Raw genomic sequence first — 22,324 nt, 5'->3', positions numbered from 1 at the left:
ATAAATAAATAAAACTAGGGCTGCCCCAGACTAGAGATTTTTCTAGTCGACTGGTAGTCATTCATTTAAGCCATTAGTCGACTAATTGCACATTTATATTATTTAATTACTTATATATATACTGAGTAGAATACTAAACCATAATGAGCGTTTAATTTATGTACACTTAATATAGTCTATTCCGCGTTCAAGTGCAGTACTGCACGAATAAAGCTTGCCGCAAAGCACCAGCAAAAGTAGCCTAATTATTATGAATGTGTTGGGTATAGTGAACGCACCTACAGAAAGAAATGCACCTTTCATATGGATTACATAAGCAGACATTAAGCTTTCTATAGATATATTTTTCCTGTCTATGAGACAAGACCCTTCACAGTTTTTAATGATGTATTACTCTTATCTGTATAACCGAAAATTGAGTATTTTGAGTTGTTTTACTGCAAGTGATTGCGCCGGCGCTTCCATGTCATGCAGTAAATGCAGAATTGGATTTCCTGCCCGACATACAAGGTATCGCCAACTGTCCCTTACGAACTGTGTGACTTCGCCACAAGGTTTTTTTTCTGCAACTAACAGACTAATACGATTTTGGTTGACTAAGCTGCTTCTAGTCGACAAACGTTTAGTTGACTATTAGGGGGCAGCCCTAATTAAAACTAAATAGTCATTAAAGCAAAAGGGGGAAACCAAATACTAAGACTATCTGGAATTCATGTTAAGTTTGCAATTTTGCAACTATTTCATGAATTGTCTTGTACGAATAACCTTATGCTCTCAATGCACAAAAGGCTGCATAAATGACATCAGACCTCATCAGGATCTCATCAAAGGTGACGTGTGTCTCTAAGCTGAGTACTTATACAGGAAACCTCAACTGAGTTTTAGGCGACAGTTCTTTTCTATACACCGTAAATAAGACTGAGCAGAACAATCTGTTATACGCTGAACCTTGGGCAAGAGACCCCGAGTCATGCCAGTGAGCCTTAATATATCCCAGTCCTGAAAACAGAGCTGTATTCACAGCAACCGTCAAGTCATTAAGATTCAAAGGCTTTTTCATGGCCGTTATTTGGGCCACTTTTCTTTGGATACAAGCTGTTGGGTGCTGAAAACCGCATGCAATACCAATCAGGAAATGGCTGAGCGAAATTACGCTCCACCATGCTTACAACGTATGTGTGTGTTTGGGGGGGTGGTTGAGCTGGCAGCCTTGGGCTAGTCAAGCTGATGACACCAGTCCCTGCCCTTGGCCATGGCACGGTTAGCCTGCCAGTGCCCACAGGCAGGAGGAGGAGGGTCTTGCCTTTCACCCCCTCACCCCCCCGTCCACTAACATTCATTATTATTTCATGCTGAGAATGCTGGGATTGAGAAAGCTATGTTTTGCACAATGTAAGAGCTGTACAACCTTGGAAGCAGAGAGCAACAGTGAGAGCGTGTGAATGTGTGCTCCATTTATGTACACACGCCTGTCCTTATTACTCTTTATGTAAACCAACACGTTGTCTGTTCCTATATATCTGTATTTTTTTATGCAATTGTTTTCTACATTTAACCATAATAACCGTTTGTTAATGAGCGAATTTTTGAACCCGATTCATAAGAGGAAACAATTAAGACACCCATCTCCATCTAAAATAATTTGATTAATATTTAATAATTTAATTGTTCCAACTTCCCACACTTTAAACAATGATTTTCCATGACTTTTCCAGTCATTTTACAGTGATTAATGGATAATGATTTTTAAATCATTATCAGAGTCTGAATCATATGAATCAGACAATTTTTAGTCCATTAAGGATTTATAGCGGAGAGAAATCTAGATCTAGAAAATGTATAGTTAAAAAAAGAAAGAAAAAGTAAATAAATAAAACGATAAAAATATCCAATTTTCCATGAGGCAATTTATGTTATATAGAAATCTTGATTTCTATATAACATAAATTTAATGGGCATGTTAGAAGTCAGCTATCTCTGAATCCACAGAATCATCTGTCCTCAGGTTGCACGTCCGTGTCTTACGAGGGATCTTGGCGGCTGTCTGTTTCCCAGACACATCACAATTCTAATTTCATGAAAAAAGCATCTTTTCCTGACCTCTTTTCATGCATTGGTATTGGGCCAATCTCAGTCAGCATGAAGAGGAAAATGGAAGGAAAAAGAAAAAAGAAAAAAAAACCTTCTCACCGGGACCAAACAATCCCAATCTAATTTACTTTTTGAGGCCAGAATATCTACATGAGTTAATAGGGGAACAGAATCAAATTAACTATAATTAGTCAAAATGCGAGCGAGTGCGAGAGAGAGAGAGAGTGACAGTAAGGCGTGTGGGAAACCAGGAGCCTGTCTCATTTTGTCTCTGCTCTAGTCCCTCCCCGTTGTCAAGCCATCCCGCGCTTACTGCATTGACACATGTCCCGCTCGCTTCAAAGCTCGCAAACATCGATTGCATGTGGCACGCAAACAGCCAGGCGCGCCAAAACATTTCTGTTCTGACAGATTTCCCCCGTGAAAAACCAGCATGCGAATTTCACGAGAGCCGCAGACCTGACTTGTCTAATCTCTTCAGGAGGATGCTAACAGCGTCATCCACGCCGATGGGTTATTCCTGTAGATGGATGGTTTTTATAAAGGAAAAACGTAAAAAAGCTTGAACCCTGAATGGCAAAGACGACACTACGTGTGTGTGTGTGTGTGTGTGTGGTAGATCGTGGCTGTTAAGCCACAGGAGAGGCCTGGATTTAAGAGATTTCTACAAAGCACTTGTTTGTTTACACATGTAATGCCACTGTAATATGACTTTCTGCCACTTTCACTCATCAGTCTGTTTATACTGACATCACACATGGAAACAGAAACTGTTTTTCTCTTTATTTACTCCAGTAAGAGAAGCAGTTCCATATGACTTGATAAATTCAGCATCATTCTCAAAGGAATCAGAATCTGAACATGTTTTGAAGTAATACGATACAATATGGTATTCAATACGAGTCATGCTCCCATAGAAGGGTCGTTTGATTGTGACTGCAAAAGAGACTCATGAGAGACTGAACCAGGAGGAACAAGTGAACTCATCACTTTTTTGAAATTCAACAGCTGCTTTAAAGTTTCCGTTGAAGGGTTTACATTTATGCGAGTGCGTCTGTGTGCATGTGCTCTCATGTTTTCAGCCCTCTTATGTGAAGATCTGTATTCACAGTATGAATCTTCATGCGTTGAGTGTGTATATATGTGTGTTTGTATGCATTGTTATGTGAAGATTTGATCTCAGACTGTATGCGTGTACAGTACGTCGGGCACTCACCGCCGCGGCGCAGCAGCATCTTGGCGATGTGTGTGTGTTGGTTTAGCAGGGCATCATGTAGTGGACTGACTCCCTGCACCTGACTGCCCAGCTGCAGGTTCGGGCAGTAGTGCAACAGGGCCTGCACACACTCCGTGCTGCCATGGTTACAGGCTTCATGAAGAGGCGTCCAGTCAGCGTGATCTACAAACAGTGATGCAAAAGATACTGTGACATTCACAAGGCCTAGCTTACCTGCTTTTTGCTGATCATATTACAATCTATATTAAAATCTTAGAAAGTAAATAAATCAGTGTAATATAAAATAATCGTATACCAATAAGAACTCAATTTCGATATGTTGCGCACGATCGTAAAAAATCATGCGGTATAGTGTTTGTCTTCGCAGAATTTTGCTAACATAATATAACAGATATAGCGTTGTAACGTTAATGTGAAGTAAATTATTCAATAAAGGACATTTTCTGACTAGTATATTAAATAAAGAACACTTTCACACAATTGTTAATTCGGATAATTAGATTAAACGAAGTAAACAAAGCGTTAACTACTTGAATTTGTTTTTAGCAAAGAGGCCTCAATCGCAGACATTTCTGTACGTCGTAACATAATTGCGCAAACATACTGACTCTAAAATGCAACTGTTTGCTAATAGTTTTAAAACAAATCCCATCTTACAACTCCCAGTGCAGTCTATTTGAGTGAAAAACAAAAAACAAACCCACACAACATTGTAAAAAAAAAAAAGGAAGAAAAAAGATTTATTTAGCAAAGAGGCCTCAATCGTAAACAATTCTGTACGTCATAACATAATTGCGCAAACATACTGACTCAAAAATGCTATTAGTTATCAAATAAATCTCATATTAAGAGTGAAAGAAAATTAAAAATATAATGCAACATAGTAAAAAACAATAAAGGAATGATTTCTTATGAAGCTATATGACAAAACTACCCACAAATATATCAAGATTTCAAAACGAGATTGGAAAGCGAAAGGCGTGCACAAAATCTTCTTGACGGCACAATAGTAAACCGAGCCTAAAACGCTGTCCGAACACACCCTTATGTTTGATCTAAAAGGTCTGTAACCACAAGTGACGTACACTTTCCTTTGTTTTCCATGATCTAACTGTTCAGCACACAAAAAAAGTAAAATCTAAAAAGCAGGACGATTCAACCGAGGGCAGGGGAGGAATGTAGAAACCTACCTTTAATGTTGACGTCCGTTCCAGGCACGCTGAGGATACGAAGCAGCGTTTCCACCTGGTTCCTCTTGCAGGCTCGATGAAGGAGTGTCTCGCCTACACATGGATGGAGAGGAGAGAAAGAGAGAGAGAAAGGGCAAGTGGAAGAGAGAAGTGGGCAACATCCAAAATCAGGGTGCGTCCTGCCAAATGCCCCCACAGTCCCGCAATCGCTTATTTAATGTTTCCTGTGCTCGACATAAAAACGAATAAAGGGCACACACTGAAACGACATGGAAAATGTAAAAATTAAACAGATAAAAGGGGCTGACCCTGAAAAAAAAAAAAGCTTTTTTGGGAGGGAGGGGGGAGAGGGACAGGAAGCGGAGAGAAAGCAAAGAAAGGCGCTCATCCACTCTCTTTGTCGCAATTCCCCTTTTTTCCGGACAGTGGGACTTCTTTACTTACACTAGCACCCCAAGTTGAAGGCGATTGTGGGAAAAGGATTCCTGGCAGTCTGGTATTGTTCAGCCGGGGAAAGTTATGGTACAGAGCCCATACACAAAGCCTCTGATGGGATTTTTCAAACAGCCAGAGTTCAAAAGCTCCACTGGGCAGTACGAATGGGAACACGTGATTCTCACTTTTGCAAACTACAACAGCCAGACACAAAAGCCTCCAAGGACTTTTATTTACATTTTCCCTCTGCCTGCTCCCTTTGTAAGGCAGCCTTCATCCCTTGCTCTGCCGATACAATATCAAATCGGGAATATATTAGAGGGTGGGCTGCTTCCTTTTTTCATGTGTGGCTGAACTTCACAAGAAAGTAAAAGGCCAAACTTGAGTGCCTCTGTGGCTACCATTATAATGCTGCTGTGCAAAGCTGCTAATAAATGCTTTACTGGGTCTCACCAGGGTGCCCATTTCTCTGCAGCCTTGGCTGGCTAGATAAAACCCGGCGTGCTAAAAGAGCCAAAGCGGAGAGAGGCAGCAGGGATGAGGAGGGGGAAATAAAGCAGACAGGCTTCTTTCTTCTTGTGGCAGGGAAAAAAGGGAGAAGCTCCATCCCTTTTCACATCAATATGTTGGTTGCATTTTCAAGAAGCCTCTTTAAGCCAGATCAAACAGAGAAAATTAGGTTAGAAGCAAATGTAAATGACCAGATAAGGCTAATCTGTCTGCGACTTTGTGTACGCTGAGTGACCCTCTGTCATGATACAAAGAAAGAAGATGTGGAAGTACTGAGATCATGGTTTAGACACTGGAAACATTTTTATACCTAAATTGGGCTCCAAGAACACATTTTTGAATGTTGTAATACAAAGAAGGTGAAAACAAGTTAATTACTTTTTTTTTTTTTTTTTTTTTTTTTTTTTATTCAAAAATTATATCAAACTTTGTTTACACATGGCTTAAAAAGTCATCTCAGAGTGGACTGCACTAAATGCAGTTGTAAACAGGATGCAAAATGTTTTGTGATTGGATTACTTAAATCACTTTTTTAAGTAGTCAGAAAAAACACATAACAACATTGTATTTGAAGTGTAAAATATGTCCTGGATAACATAAAAGAAGATCACTGTGCTAAAACAAGGGTTTTAAACTTTGCTGGTTATGCGCTGCTTAAAAATAAAAACAACGTCTGACTAGTGGTGTAAAGTATTTGAGTAAATGTAATTAGTTACTGTCTTTTAAGTATCTTTTTGGTTACTTTGTAGTTTTACTATCAACGATATTAGCAACTTTTACTTTCTACTTGACTTCAATTTTGAATAAGTATATCTACTCTTTACTCCAATAGATTTGTATTGAGGGATGCAATTACTCATTACATTTTGCATGGCACCTAACTTTTTCTGTAGCAGTTTATTTCTGCTATAAAAGAAGTGATATCACCATCTACAGGGCATTGAAAGTGCTATATCTTGTGTGTTTTGCCCTTACTCATCTAGAACAGGCTACTTTAAGCGAATGTGCATTAGCAGGTGAATCATAGGTGTTTCATATATGAGACATGACTGCAACCGGTGATGAGGCCAAAACTGTCTGTTGTGTCATTTTTTTTATTTTAGAAAATTAAGTGTAATTGCTTTCACAAATCAACTGTTTCTTCACTAGCATGTCTCTTAGGTGTTGAGGACTAGTGCATCTTTGAGCCTACATTCAATACGAGTAAAATACAGCAAGTACTAGGGATGTAACGATATCAAAATCTCATGATACAATAATATCTTGATATAAAGTCCACGATACCATATTTATTGCGATATTTAAAAAAAAAAAAAAAAAAAAGATAAATGAAGACTTTGTCAGTTTGAAACAGGAACTTCCAGTGTAGTGTTTTCAGTTTTCATAATAAGGAAAAAAATATTAAACAACCAATAAAAAAAATTGTAGTAAGGGGGGAAAAAAATGATAAGATATTTTTGGTCTAACAATATATTTCGGTCGCAAATTTTCAGTAATTTCGATCGGTGCATCAAATGATATAGGCGTAAACTAAATTAATAAATTCATAACTAAATTCAAGTTCATAGATTTGATATTTATATTGTAGATGAAATCAGCCCTGTGAGAAATTCATAGTAAAGTTCATAACAAGTAAAAAGTTCATAGAATTAAAATTGATGGAGAAGGTCAGACTATTTCCTTCAGAAAGACCGTTGGTTACCAAGCTCATTTAAAATATCCTAAACTTTTTTGACCCTGCCTCTTAAAAAAAAGAATCGGAATCGAAACAAGGAATCGAAATCGAAATCGTTCAAATTCAAACGATACCCAACCCTAGTTGCCACCTAGTAGCGCAACAATGCAAGTTATATTTTAGTTAGCCTATTAGAAGCATTTTCAAAAGGTGATTTATTCTGTTTTGATCGGTAAAGTAGACATCAGCGTTTATCTGAATAATACACTTTTATATACTTCTGCGAACATTTGTAACAGAAATAATGATACTGTGTATTTGACAAGATTGTTTGTAATGCTGTTTATATCAACAACTCTCTCTAGATCAACCGCAGTGCGAATGCAGATTTGAATTTCGCGAATTTTATTTTTGTCAAAGGTTTAATAGCCTACATGGGTGAATCCTTGTCATTTAGGAATCAGATGGGTGATGAAATCGAGAATGCGAGATCGAGATCTTTTAAAGACTAATCGTGCAGCTTTGTGCACCTCTCTCTCTCTCCCTGCATTGATGTATATGAGTAGTGCGATACAGTACAGTACAGTTCAGTTCGATTGAGGATGGTAAACTCTGATCTGGCTTGCGTTTCCACCACCAACAGTACCCTAACTTGATAGGCATGGTGTATGCTGGAAAGTAGTGATCAATGTCATTCTCGCGCGAGGAAAAAAGCGACAATGGAGGACATACAGCAGATCTTGTTCTAGCTTCTCGGCATGTTGCTGTTTGTCACAAGAAGAAACGGTATTGTGTTTGAACTTTATTAAAATATGGCGCTTTGTGTTGTCTGCACGTGCAAATGACAATTCTCTGTCAACAAATCTACGTTCTGCAGTGAGCCTAGTTCCAACCTTTAGTACCGGACTACTGTGCTAGGTACCCCAACGGAAGGGTACGGTTCGGAATTAGGGTACTATTCACAACTTCTGTCAATGGAAACGGCAAAAATTTTGTACTGTACTATACCGCTCGGTGGAAATGAGGCATAAGGCTTTTACTCAAGTTGTATTGGAATTGGTGACTTGTAACTTGTATTGGAGTCATTTTCATAAGGTATCTGTACTTTTACTCAAGTATGGTTTTCAGGTTATCTTTAAATAGCAAACAAATAGCACATATTGATATTGATCTCTCTCTGTCTCAAAGGAAAGAATAACAGGGTAGGAAAACAACAGACCCCTTAACTCAACTGTCGAAGTGCATGAAAGCAAGATCCCAAAAGCTCACAACCCAAAATCAATGAAAATAATTAGCAGGGTATTATGAAGAAATGAAACCAAATGCAATAAAAGTATTACTTAATGAGTGCCTCAGCACCATGACAAGTTCTGGCTCACAGTGGCCCTTTTTTCACACCCTAATAGGCCCTAAAACCAAGTGATTAAACATTTTTCAACTCCCCATGTGTACACAGTCTCAGAAATGCCAGGCCCAATCTTCCCTCTGTTAAATCACTTTAATGGCTCCAATTTGGACACAACGCTTCCATTATAGGGGTAATTGCATACTCAGCATTTACAAGCTCGAAGAGGATAAATCCATCCTGTCCTTTTTTATAAATTGTGAAATGTGTGTAGCGTTTGCAGTTGTTGTTGTTTTTTTCTCTCTCTCTCGTAGAGAGGACTTTCTTGTGTGGTTGTGACGTCTGAGATGACAGCTCTGCTGCAGGTTGGCTAATGGTTTAAATAACGGGCTATTTGTCACAATAGTGCATTTTGAACACTGTGATGACTAGATGCATTTTCAATTTGACCACTTTTAGGTTTAAGCGACATCCTGTAGTTCTGGGAGTTATAAGAGGTTTAAGCATCTAGTTCATGGGAATGTGAATAAGAAATTGTATAATAAATCAATAATAATCATGTACTGGGCCACCATATACAGTGATAGAGTGATATAACTCATAAGTTTACACACCCTTTGTGCAAATTAATATTTATTTTGTGGCATCAAATAAAATGCGTTTTTTAATATATTACTGACCTGATGAAGCTGTGTAACCTAACAAACATCTACTCACATTTCATTACACAATTTAATAACTCAATTTACACAAATGTACTTTTTTGTCCTCTGTGATGGGTGTCCCTGGTTTGAGATCTAGCTTTGCCACTCAGGACAAATGAGGGACTCATACACAACTACTGTATAATAAAGTACTGCAAGAGGTCACTGATGCTCAGTGAGGCTACACAAAAAATTGAAAACCAATATTACGCAAATGTGAAGTTTTGACCATGATAATTTGTTATGACAAATTAAAGTTATTTCTTTGTCATATATATGTCAAATACAGCACAATCTAGGGTTGCCCTCGACTAAAGATTTTTCTAGTTGATTAGTGGTCATTAATGAAAGCCATTAGTTGACTAATCATGTTTATATTAATCTAATATAATAACTAAGTAAACCAAGCCTATTACTAAACCATAATGAGCCTTTAATATAAAGGCATAATATATAGCCTATTCCGCGTTCAAGCGCATGCATAAAACTTCATACAGATTACATAATCAGAAAGTATTTGTTTTCGATTTTAATTGGTTCATTTAAAAGGTAGACATTTCAAGCTTTATATAGATATATTTCTCATGTCTATGAGGAAAGTATACACTGATGTTCCAGTTCAGGGAAACCAAGACAGCAGAAAGCGCATCCTGTTTGTTTTCATTGTTTTACAAAAGCACAACGTTTTGTTATTATTTTGAGTTTACACAAATAAAAGTAGACTCTTTACAGCTTTTCATGATGTGTTACTCTTATCCGTATGATCAAAAATTGAGTATTTTAAGTTGTTTCCACTGTTATCAGGAAAAAACGCAAGTGATCACACCGACGCCTCCACGTCATGCGGTAAGCACGTTATACTTTAGCTTCCACACTCCGCACAAACACTTGAATATGCGCCTAATCATTGCGCATATTAATCTAGGTTAACGTTAGAGTGAGTGGCCAAGTAAAGTTGCTATTATTTACATGTTTCAAATGATAAGCCATAATTGAGAATGATGAATAATAGGCGAACGTTTGGATTTCCTGCCCGATACTACTGTAACTACCAGAAGGACTCGCGGTTAACGATCTGTCCCTCACAGACTGCCTGACTTCTCCACTTCGTGTGAAGGTTTTTTTTTCTGTGACTAACAGACTAATAAAATTATGGTCGACTAAGCCTCTTCTCGCCGACTAAAGTTTAGACATCAATTAGGGGCAGCCCTAGCAGAAACACACCTTTCCAGCAAAACATTTTACAAAATTAAGTGCGTTAGGTTTTCAAAATCCAGTTGGATGAAAGTCATTCTGCAAAGGGGTTGCAAACTGCATCCCAATATCCCAATCTGAGCTTTACCCCAAGACCATCACCAATATGCTTATAACATCATTACTTGTAGTCATAAGCCACAATGAAGTGCACTGAGCAGACAGACAGCTCAGGGTGAAGTTAACAAGGCAGCATGGACCTGCATACCTTGTGAAAAACACTGCAGCATCTACCTACAGAAATCTACAGCTGAGAGCCTGCGGATGCTTCATCAAAAATTGATGTGCTACACATCAGTATAGGGAGCACGTAGTGCAAAAAACAACACAAGGCAGGGAGCAGCAGCCTTGAGTCTCCTGAAAACAGGGCTGTCTTTCTCTCTCCGTGCCCTCCCCCGCTCCCTGCTCTGGTGTGGGGGTCTTTCTGATCAGGTAGAAGGGGAAAGATGAGCGTTGACACCTTGGTGGGTTCACACGGAGTGCCAACCTCCTAATTACAGAAACTTCCAGGCTCGGCTACCTCTGTCTTTCTCTCTTTCGCCCCCTCTTCTCCTCTCCTTCCTCACAGCAGAATCCTAATTGCAGTGTTTAATATTCTTAAACGGGGGATCTGACAAGCATTATGTTTGTGTGTGTGTCACCTGGTTTTTATGTATTTTCCACCTCTTCCTCACCAAAGGATGGGGGGAGTATAAAAAGCATGTGGAATGTAAATGCTGTTGCCTGAGGTTATGAAGAGAGGCTCTGTCGAGAGCTTTTGACCTAGCTGAATGCACTACAGAACTGAAATAAAAGAGAGAGATGCAGACAGACAGGCAGACAGACAGGTAGATAGACAGAATGATATATAGAATGATAGACAGAACGATAGACAGACAGATACATAGATACATAGACAGATAGAATGATACATAGAACGATAGACAGACAGAATGACATACATATATACTTGTATGTCATATGCACACAGATAGATAGGTAAACAGATACACGGACAGACAGAAAGACAGGTCGAAAGTCATATAGACAGAATGATATATAAAGAAAAGATAGACAGAATGATACAGAGACAGACAGACAGACAGACAATGGCACGCAGCAGCTCTTACCTGCAGCATTGACTCTGTGGTAACCTCTCGGGACAATCTCTCTCCCTGAATCTGAGCCGCCTGCCGAGTCTTTCGCAGGTCTGAAAAGAACACACAGTAACATTTCACAGACAGATTGAGACATGAAGCTATGTGTTTTTGAAGGGACAATAGTTCACAGAGCTTGTGGGTAAACAGATAGGATATATCATGTATGCTAACATCAGCACATCATGAAAACACTCATAAATACGGCTAAATTAAGAATTTATCCTTAGCCAGAGGACCGGAGAGCTGGAAAAAGCCTGTAATATTTAAAACTTCCAAGACAACCTCTTACAAAACACAGAGTGATGACACCCTAACACAAAGTTCACTAAATATGCCCCACTTTACACCACCGCTCGAGTCTACAAACATCATTATATCACTGTCACGACATTTTCACACTACCACAGGATGGAGTTTAGAGACTGGCATCTAAGTGCATCGCCTGTAGCAACTATCAGCCAGCCTGGGCTGCGTTTCCCAAAGCGAACTATGGTCGCAAGTTCCGTCGTTACCAATAGAGTTCAATGGGACTTGCGACCATGGTTCACCAACGATGCTTTCGTGAAACTCACCCCTGTACGTTAGCTGTACTTACTGAATCCTTTTATCCGAGGAGACAGCTATCCAAACCCCCCCGTGGAGCTCTCCCAGGATGGAGTCCCTGGCCAGTGTTTAAGGAACTGTCAGTAAATGGCACCAAAATCACTACAGTGATGCAGGCACGACTGCAGCTGATGTTTTAGTTGGGTTAAGTGTGTTGGATGTCTGATCAAGTGTTGACTAAGGCACATGGTCAATCGATCAATTGATCAAACTATCTATCTAGAGATTGTTAATGTGGATTAAAATTGTATGATAGGTAATACCTTTTTTTTTTTTTTATTAATAGATTAAAATGATTATACTTTATAATGCAAAAATGTCTCCAATAACCCCCTCAATGCTGTCTTGCAGGCAAAATCCTTTAATCTAGCTGATGCAATATTTTAGAGCACAGCAAAACTATAATAATAAAAAAAAAAAAAAAAAACTTTCACTACAGAAGTTTCCAAGACTTTTTCAGGCTTGGAAATCACAACTTTAAATATTCCCTGATATATTCAGGTTTTTCTGACTCTAAGAACCATGAAGAATCCAATAAGAAAACCTTACAATTAAATGAACAACAACTTAAATTAATTGCATTTTACAATTAAAATAGTCAATCACATGGCACTGCATTGTCATTGCTCTGGAATGTACATGAGTATTGGACCAACCAAGAAGAACAGTTTCTAAAGCTAATGAAGCAAGATTTTAGTTATGATTTGAAAGATGTTACTGAAACTATAACCTACATAGGAAAACAGATGCCCAAGATAGCCACCGAGTTGAATGATTTGCCTTTAAAATGTGCAGCTAAGGAAATGTAGCAGCTATTTGAGGGTGAGTCCTGAATATTCCTTAATAAATTCTTGCTAAGGTTTGATTGAAGAAGATGCTCAAGAAGTGAATTTTAAAATACAGAACAAATAGCTACAGAAGAATACTAGAGTCAGGCTGTGAGTGGCCTAAAGGACACTGCTGTCAGAGAAATAAAAACCCTGCTTCCACAGTGTCTTGTTCCCTAGTAATTGGATTGTTCAGAACCAAGGCGCAATTTAACACACCAGAACAGTACAAACATCCACATTCTCACAGACACATGGCCATTTAGTTTCCTATTAGTGAGGAGTAAACATCACTGTGTGCAGTGTGCAAGTCTGTGAGTGTGTGTATTAGAGTGCAGACACTATGTTCTTCCTGTGACCACTGCTGCCCTAAAATATTCAATGACAGCACACTGTCAAACATGATAACAGGATGTTTAGAATCTTATTGACTTAGTCTATGTAATCTATTTGGAGCAGAAATCTCAGAAGCATCAGTTAGAAAAGGTTGAATGTTATAAACAAATCAGTAGCCTAATGTTTCCCACTATATGCCAGTGTCTTCCAACAAGTGTTTATGAAAATTACAAGCTATTATCTCAAAGTGGGATATATATATATATATATATATATATATATATATATATATATATATATATATATATATATATATATATATATATATATATATATATATATATATATATATATATTATATATACACAGTACAGTCCAAAAGTTTGGAACCACTAAGATTTTTAATGTTTTTAAAAGAAGTTTCATCTGCTCACCAAGGCTACATTTATTTAATTAAAAATACAGTAAAAAAAAACAGCAATATTGTGAAATATTATTACAATTTAAAATAACTGTTTTCTATTTGAATATATTTCACAAAGTAATTTATTCCTGTGATGGCAAAGCTGAATTTTCAGCATCATTACTCCAGTCTTCAGTGTCACATGATCCTTCAGAAATCATTCTAATATGCTGATCTGCTGCTCAAGAAACATTTAATGTGTACAATTGTACAAAATATTTGTGTACAATATTTTTTTTCAGGATTATTTGATGAATTGAAAGTTCAAAAGAACAGTGTTTATCTGAAATCTAATCTTTTGTAACATTATGAATGTTGAATTACTGCCACTTTTGACTGATTTAATGCATCCTTGCTGAATAAAAGTATTCATTTCTTTAATTTCTTTTCAAAAAAAATAAAAATAAAAATTCTTACTGACCCCAAACTTTTGAACGGTAGTGTATAATGCTACAGAAGCTTTGTATTTCAGATAAATGCTGTTCTTTTGAACTTTCTATTCATCAAGGAATCCTGAAAAAAAAAGTACACAACTGTTTTCAACATTGAAAATAATCATAAATGTTTATTGAGCAGCAAATCAGCATATTAGAATGATTTCTGAAGGATCATGTGACACTGAAGACTGGAGTAACAATGCTGAAAATTCAGCTTTGCATCACAGGAATAAATTACTTTGTCAAATATATTTAAATAGTACACAGTTATTTTAAATTGTAATAATATTTCACAATATTACTGTTTTTTACTGTATTTTTAATTAAATAAATGTAGCCTTGGTGAGCAGACGAAACTTTTTAAAAACATTAAAAATCTTAGTGGTTCCAAACTTTTGGACTGTACTGTATATATACATATACATATACATATATATATATATATATATATATATATATATATATATATATATATATATATATATATATATATATATATATATATATATATATATATATATACATATATATATATATATATATATATATATATATATACATATATATATATATATATATATATATATATATATATACATGTTTACACTACCTATAAAAAGTTTGGAGACATTACAATTTATTTTTTTTTTTTTATTTGTAATAAAATTTCACAATATTACCATTTTTACTGAGCATATGTTTCCATACTTTTGTACTGTATTTATACACCAATACTGTATTTATTAATATTTTGAATTGCCTTTTATTTTTATATCTTCAGTTTTCATTTTAATTTTATTTTTTTTTATTTTTTTTGTAATTTTGGAAAAAAAAAAAAAAACTATTTCTATTTATCTTTAATTTGTTTATTTCAGTTTTAGTAATTTTATTACTTCAACTTCAACTTATTTTATTTCAGTTAGCTGCCAATGCATGATTTCTAATTTTCATTTATTTTATTTATTTTCATCCAATATTTATTTTCATCCTTTATTTCAAATAACTAAAACAACTACAAATTGTTTTTGTTAACAAAAACAACAGCAACAGCAACATTGTTCTCAGCTTAGATTTAAAAGCAGCCAAGCATCATGTCTGAATTGAAGCCTGTAGGGAAAAAAATAAGCAGCAGTTGATTGAGCTGGTTGAGAGGCACACAGCCCCAATTACCCCCATGTCACCAACAGTAACAGGGCTGGTGGTCTGCTGCCATCACAGGTTGCCCCAACAGAGCAGGACAGCACCCTGTCTCTCTCCATTAGCCATCTTAAACCACTCTAATACCCCATAATGGCAGAAAATTGTCCAATTAAAGGCACCTACTGCACTCTCTGCCTCTGTCATGCACGTATGGATGCAGACATAAAGAGGATCTTATAGTGATGTAAGTGGAGAGTGGTTATCTCAAAATGTGCTCTGATGGCACAAGGATGTAGAAAATGACGCCTATTAATTCTTGTGATTTTACAGTGAAACATCTTACAAAAGTAAACACTGGTACTTACTCTATTCATCAAAAATATACAAATATTAAAAAAAAAGTGAATGTGTTCTTGCTTTTCTCCTTTGCTCTGTGATCTGTAGTGTCTGTGTGGAGGACAACAGCATGAGCAGATAGATGTGGCGGAGGTGAAACTCACTCTGAGCCTCGAACATGGGCAGCACTGCTGGTAGAGGGTTGATTCATCTCTGTTCTGTCACTCTGTCCCTTCAGGGTTTGGACTGATCCTCGATCACACAAGCTCCCTAGAGCTTTGAGGTAGGTTGAGACCTGGCAGGAGACATGGAGAAGAAAAAAAAATATATATATATTTTTTTTTTTTCTCCATTTCACACTGAAGGTTTTATTCACGGTGTTGTGTTATATGATGAATACAGACTTCTGAGAAGCCAAAATGTGCTGTAAATAAAACATGTACACAAGATAAAACCCACAATTTTTTGCAAGCAGAGTGGCTCAGAGCTGAGGAGCAGGCCCCTGCTGCAGCAGATGTTTCTGTAAATGGCGTCGGCAGTGAACATCCGGAGCCTTGTGGAGCGAATGGCTGGAATCACTTCTTTCAGCATGTCACAGTGAAGGTCTAAGTGAGGAGACAGGAATGTACTTACAGCCATTAAGGTATATAAATCTTTAATGTAAATTCCCAATGAATATATAATAACTGGTGAAGAATCACTTTTGCTACATACACTCACCGGACACCTGCTCGTTAATGCAAATATCTAATCAGCCAATCACATGGCAGCAACTCAATGCATTTAGGCATGTAGACATGGGCTGTTTCTCAATATAAGTCCTCAAGTGAACTTGTGTCCTTCTGTTCTCGTGCTAAGCCATCATCAACCTTCGAAGTTCAATCCCAATACTCAAGAATGCAAGTACAGAGGACGCATGAAATTGATATCGAGGATGCATCGAACATCGAGAGAACCGAACTGTTAGAAATCCCTGAAAATGCTGCTGGCAGACAATATATGGAAGTCTGTAAGCTTTAAACTTTTCATTCTCACTGAAGAGTGCAGCTTCCTGCTGCAAGCTCGCGAATACGTGATGGCTCGTGAAAGTAAACATCTGTTGTTTTGTTTTTCTTAATTTTAAAAACAGTGATAAAGACCTGGTGAAAAAATCTGCAGTATTTTTACAGACATTACAAATAATCTTAAGATTGACAAATCATAAGTATCATTAAACATACATACTCATTTTCACAAATACACATGGTAAAGTAAAACTAAATACTTGATCTGAGAATAATGTCTATAATAATATGAAATAAATGTTTTAATAGGTTATGACATTTGTTTGTGATGTTGTATTTATTGTACATTGGCCGCTAATAGCATGCTGAGACGGTCAGTTGAGCAACAAGGTCATTACATTACATCTCAATTCTCACGAGTTCTGTGTTCTTGCGTCCTTCCGAGTTTGTTCTTTCAAGGCAGCCTGGCAAGACCAGTCTTTGTGTTCTTGGAATTGAGAAACAGTCATGGTAAAGACGATCTGCTGAAGATCAAACTGAGCATCAGAACAGGGAAGAAAGGTGATTTCAGTGGTGTGGCTTGGTTGTTGGCTAGTCTGAGTATTTCAGAAACTGCTGATCTACTGGAATTTTCACACACAACCATCTCTAGGGTTCACAGAGAATGGTCCGAAAACATCCAATGAGCGGCAGTTCTGTGAGCAAAAATGCCTAGTTGATGCCAGAGGTCAGAGGAGAATGGCCAGACTGGTTCAAGCTGATAGAAAGGCAACAGTAACTCAAATAACCACTCGTTACAACCAAGGTCTGCAGAAGAGCATCTCTGAACCCACAACACATCGAACTTTGAAGAAGATGGGCTACAGCAGTAGAAGACCACACCAGGTGCCACTCCTGCCAGCTAAGAACAGGAAACTGAGGCTACAATTCGAAAGGGCTCACCAAAATTGGACAACAGAAGATTGGAAAAAATGTTGCCTGGTCTGATGAGTCTTGATTTCTGCTGTGAAATTCAAATGGTCTCCAAAATCTCAAAGGAATGTTTCTAGAACCTTGTTGAATCAGTGCCATGAAGAATTAAGACTGAAGCAACTGACCCCGTTTTTCTGAAGGCAAAAGGGAGTCCAAACTGGTACACGCAAGGTGTACCTAATAAAGTGGCCGGTGAGTGTATATTTATAAAAAGTGATTCACCAGTTTCCCACTGCACTATGGGATACCTTGGCACAGTATGGCAATGTGTTCAGCCAGGTCTTTAAAGCCTTTCTCCACCAGGCTGCTGTTGAGTGGACTGTGTTCCTGAGCCCAGAACTCCACCACTACACACAGAATCTCCTGCAGAGTGACTGACATTCCCAGCCTCCACTCCTACACACAAACACACAGTAAACTCAGCCTGTACAGCCTGATGAAGCATCTGGAATGGACATGTCTCGACAAAATGTTATATTCAATGTGGAAATCTCTTGGCATACTACAGTCAAACAGGTGTAATATGACAAATTGTAGTTTAACAAGGAAAATATACTTTATTTGCACTTAGATCACAAAACAACATGTTACAACAATAAACATATACCTTATATGTGTCTTTATATCTTATAAAAGTCTAAAAACAGGAGATTTCAATAAAATATACTATCATAAGTGGCATCAGTGATAAAAAATGTATAATAAAAATAAACACAAACATTGGTCTCCTATCAAGACATTCCATAGGTAGAATGGTTTTAATACTGAGCTAATATTTTCAGAAAACCTTTTGTATTTAAAAAAAAAAAAAAAAAAAAAATAAATGTTTATTTAGCATCGGGATGTCCTGAACCCTGATTACCACTACTTAAAATCCGCTGAGGTGGTCAGTAAAGCAACAAGATCAAAGTACATCTCATTTCTCACAAAACTGCGCTCTGTGCCCTTCCAAGCTTATTCTTTCAAGGTAGCCAGTCTCCACAAGAAAGAAAGTCTGTTCTTTGCATTCTTAGAATTAAGAAACAGCAATATACTTGCCTGCTGGTATTTTCAATTGCCCCATCACAAAAGAATATATTATATATATTTATTACATATATATTTATTTATTAATTTTTATTTACCACACTTTTTGTGGTGGGGTTGATGAAAATATCAGCATGGACCAACATGACAAGCAGAAAAAAAAAATCCTCAATGTTACTGTGAATGGGTTACATCAGGAACTGCTGAAATGTTATAAAAGCAGCTACTATGTACTATGATAGACTGTCACTATCATCATCACACAGAAGACTGAAAGACTCCTACCTGAGTGGAGTTGAAAGCACAAAGTACAGTCTTGATCAACAGCGTGCTGAGCTGCTGAACTGCCCTGGAGGTCAGAGTCGACTTCTCCCACATGTTCCAAAAGGTGCTGTACAGAACAGATGCCCGACTGCTTCTGGGTGACCTCCTGCACAGAGTAAGACAGGGTTACTGCCATAGGTATTAATATGCAGATGCAGCCACTATGGATACATTGACAGATCTGTTATGTTGAAATCATCAACATATATAGTTAGGGTTTATATAAAAAGTTTATGCAGATTTAAAAAGGTAATCTACTGAATATACAATAATACATAATCCTGTCCAATATAGCAGACGTATGGCCATAATAAGGAAAAGTTCCTAATGTAGAAACTATGTATTAATATCTATAGTTAACACAGTTACTTAATTAACTATTGTCTTTCTATCCAAAAAGACTGAATGGGCCTAACTACAAAGACTTGATCTTAAAAACAAAAAGGTGTACAGTAAGACATCAACATAACACCAAAGCAGCTACAGATTTTAGTTTCTATATTCTTTTTGACATGTTTTTTCTGTGTTTATTTTGTGGAGGGGTGGAAAAACACTGCAGTTTCTCTTCTTTGGGCTCATGTAGAACATCATAAAGTTGTTGTTTATTGAAGCAGAGATGAACAGAGCTCAGGTGCTCACCCTGAGCTAGCAGCATGAAGCTCTAGCTGAAAGAGTCTCAGGAAGAACTCCTGCAGGTTACAATGGAGACGAAACAATTCAGTGGATGGTGGGCTTGGCAGTGAGTGACAGGTGGTTTCGCTTGCCAGACACACTCTTGAATAAATCAGACAAAATTGCATTACTGAGAGAAATTCTGTTTGCTTATGAGCTGTTCTGACAGGTACATTGACAGTTTCATACCGAACTGACGTCTCAAGAAGTGACCAGAGGCCGCCCTTACACTCTGGACACTGGAGGACCTGAAGGAAGTACTTAGTGTGTCCGGGAGAACCCCAGGTAGGATTGTTGCGCAGGATACTGTGGAGAACTGTGATGAACATGCTGAGGTACAATGGTTTTGCATCGCCCTAGAAGGGAGAGAGCAAGAGCGAAGACTGGGTTATCTGGTCAACCCAGAACAGAGGAGGTACAATCATACATTTTAATAATAAAATTCAATACATTTCAAAACAGTTCCATCCGTTCTGGGGAGTTCAGATAATAAACAAACCTCAATCAATGTTTGGATTTAAATAGGCAAATGCTTAAGAGTTTATGTCTGGATCATTATTGCTGTTATTATTATGTTTCTAGCATGTTATATGTTTGGAAACAGTTCTTTTAACCCTAATTGATGGAGTGTGCAAGATTCATCAGGCTCAAATTGTGAAAGAATGGTCGGGAGGGAGCTTGAAGAATCATTTTCACACATGAATTGGCACCTCTGAGCCAAGACCTTAAATCGCACCAATAATGCGATTATTTCCAATAATCAGAGTAAGAACTTAATCGCAGTAAGATGTTTACGTGACATAAGCAAACCTCTTCACTCCCGTTATACATCATTTTGATTATTCGCAAAGAAGTGTGGTTATTTTACCGCCATTATACAAATGATGAACTCAGATACAGTAGGCACGTTACTGGCCACTGTTTTAACCTACTTACATCAAATGCAAAACACATGTGACTTATTGGAATTTTGCTTTCCTTGCACTGTCTAAGGATGAAGATATGGAAAAGAGAATTCACAGCGAGTTGTGTTGACAGAGTTTAGGGATTCAGAGTGGAGGGAAAACTTCAGTATAATATCACAGAGTTCATTCGTGAAGTTATGTGAAGGAAACACAGCATCTGTGTATGTCTGAGCACATGTACACTTTGGTCAGAGTGGTAATAATGTGAAATAAGGTGTTTACATGCTTGTTTATTGCGATTAAAATAGTGTACGCCACATAGTTTAATGCAAGTATGGTTACTACAATTATGAGCTTAATCATATTATTTTGTTTAAAGTATTGTGTTTACATGAGGTAAAGTTTAAATCGCAATAAAATCCCATTATAAATCGCATTATGAGGGTGCATGAAAACAAACTCATTGAAAGTCTTTGGGATGTGCTGGCGTAGACTGTACAAAGTGCTCAACTCTTGTATTGTCAATACAAGATAATAAATGTTGTGATGATTTTAAGATATGTCAGTGCAAGTTGCTTTCATTTAAAACAGCTCAAACATGCATTTTGGTCTGGGATTTTGGTCTTAAGCCTTGTCTGTTAAACTGTAATGCCCCTTTAACAAGATGTAATATAAGTCTTTGGTGTCCCCAGAATGTGTCTGTGATACCTCACAGATCATTTTTTATAGCGTATCAAATTTGCCCCATTTAGGTGTGAGCAAAAACACACCATTTTTGTGTGTGTCCCTTTAAATTCAAATGAGCTGCTGCTCCCGGACTACTTTCCAAAAGAGGGCGGAGCCTTAACAGCTAGTGCTTCAGTTGCTCAACAACAACAAAGCTGGAGAATCTCACACTGCAAAAATGACGATTGTCAGTAATGGTGTTCAGCCTTACATTGTTCAAACCAGAGTCGGACACTGATGGAGAAAGCAGCCCAACATGGCCTCGCCTTCTTTGTTGTTTATGTAAATTTTAGGGTTGGTGATGTCACTAACCCGGGAAGAAGCTCGTTGTAGTCCCTAGCAGCCATTTGTTGTAGTCATAACGAATTCTTTAAAATAAAACATCTCCCTTTGCATTGAACTTTGAGCGTCGTAAATCAGCAGATGTTGTTTATGCTCGAACAGCAACGTTACACACTAACTAAAGTTAAAAAAGTGAAATCATAATCATAAATCACCCCTTTAATGCAGCAGAAATCACACTTTTTACAACATCCTTAATGAAAGAGAACATACTACACTTTGCTTTTTAAGAAAGATAATACCAACTAAAAGTAACAGTGCTTTATAAGGGCCTCCAGGATTCAGAATAGCTCTTATTATACATACATGCAGTGTGTGCTGCATTAGCTGTTGGAGCAGAGGGGCTGGAGGCTTCACTCCAGGCTGCAAGGACCCCAGGATCTCCTCCAGAGCTTGAGGGAAGAAGGCACACTCCACCAAACTCTGCACATTGCTGAAATCTACCACTGGAATCTGAGTATAAGAGAAACAGAGAAAGAAAGATATACAGGAAATAAGATGACTGATGATAATGTGTTCTCATGGTCAGTGTCAAATGAGTGCGTTTGGGCATTTCCGCTTGAGAAACCAGTGGAGGCGCACAGCAATGTTTCTTTAATGGGTATGCCAATCATGAGTGGACCGATCAAAT

At 37.5% G+C, this 22,324-nt stretch overlaps 1 protein-coding gene across 1 annotated transcript in view; it reads right to left on the bottom strand.

Annotated features, from left to right (window-relative positions):
• The window catches only part of slf1 (SMC5-SMC6 complex localization factor 1), a 41,827-nt gene that overhangs the window by 12,139 nt on the left and 7,364 nt on the right, over positions 1-22,324 (bottom strand). The window contains exons 9-18 of the mRNA XM_048189177.1: positions 22,000-22,146; positions 19,910-20,076; positions 19,688-19,822; positions 19,010-19,154; positions 17,947-18,094; positions 16,182-16,327; positions 15,887-16,017; positions 11,551-11,630; positions 4,519-4,611; positions 3,308-3,490 (exon numbers count right to left, since the gene is read on the bottom strand). Coding sequence (XP_048045134.1) covers positions 3,308-3,490; positions 4,519-4,611; positions 11,551-11,630; positions 15,887-16,017; positions 16,182-16,327; positions 17,947-18,094; positions 19,010-19,154; positions 19,688-19,822; positions 19,910-20,076; positions 22,000-22,146 — 1,375 coding nt within the window. The remainder of the gene's footprint in view (positions 1-3,307; positions 3,491-4,518; positions 4,612-11,550; positions 11,631-15,886; positions 16,018-16,181; positions 16,328-17,946; positions 18,095-19,009; positions 19,155-19,687; positions 19,823-19,909; positions 20,077-21,999; positions 22,147-22,324) is intronic.

Source organism: Megalobrama amblycephala, linkage group LG4 (assembly GCF_018812025.1).
Source record: "Megalobrama amblycephala isolate DHTTF-2021 linkage group LG4, ASM1881202v1, whole genome shotgun sequence".
In the NCBI taxonomy this organism is placed as follows: domain Eukaryota; kingdom Metazoa; phylum Chordata; class Actinopteri; order Cypriniformes; family Xenocyprididae; genus Megalobrama; species Megalobrama amblycephala.
Note: the sequence above shows the minus strand (reverse complement) of the source record. Positions and strands in the feature narration are given on the sequence as shown.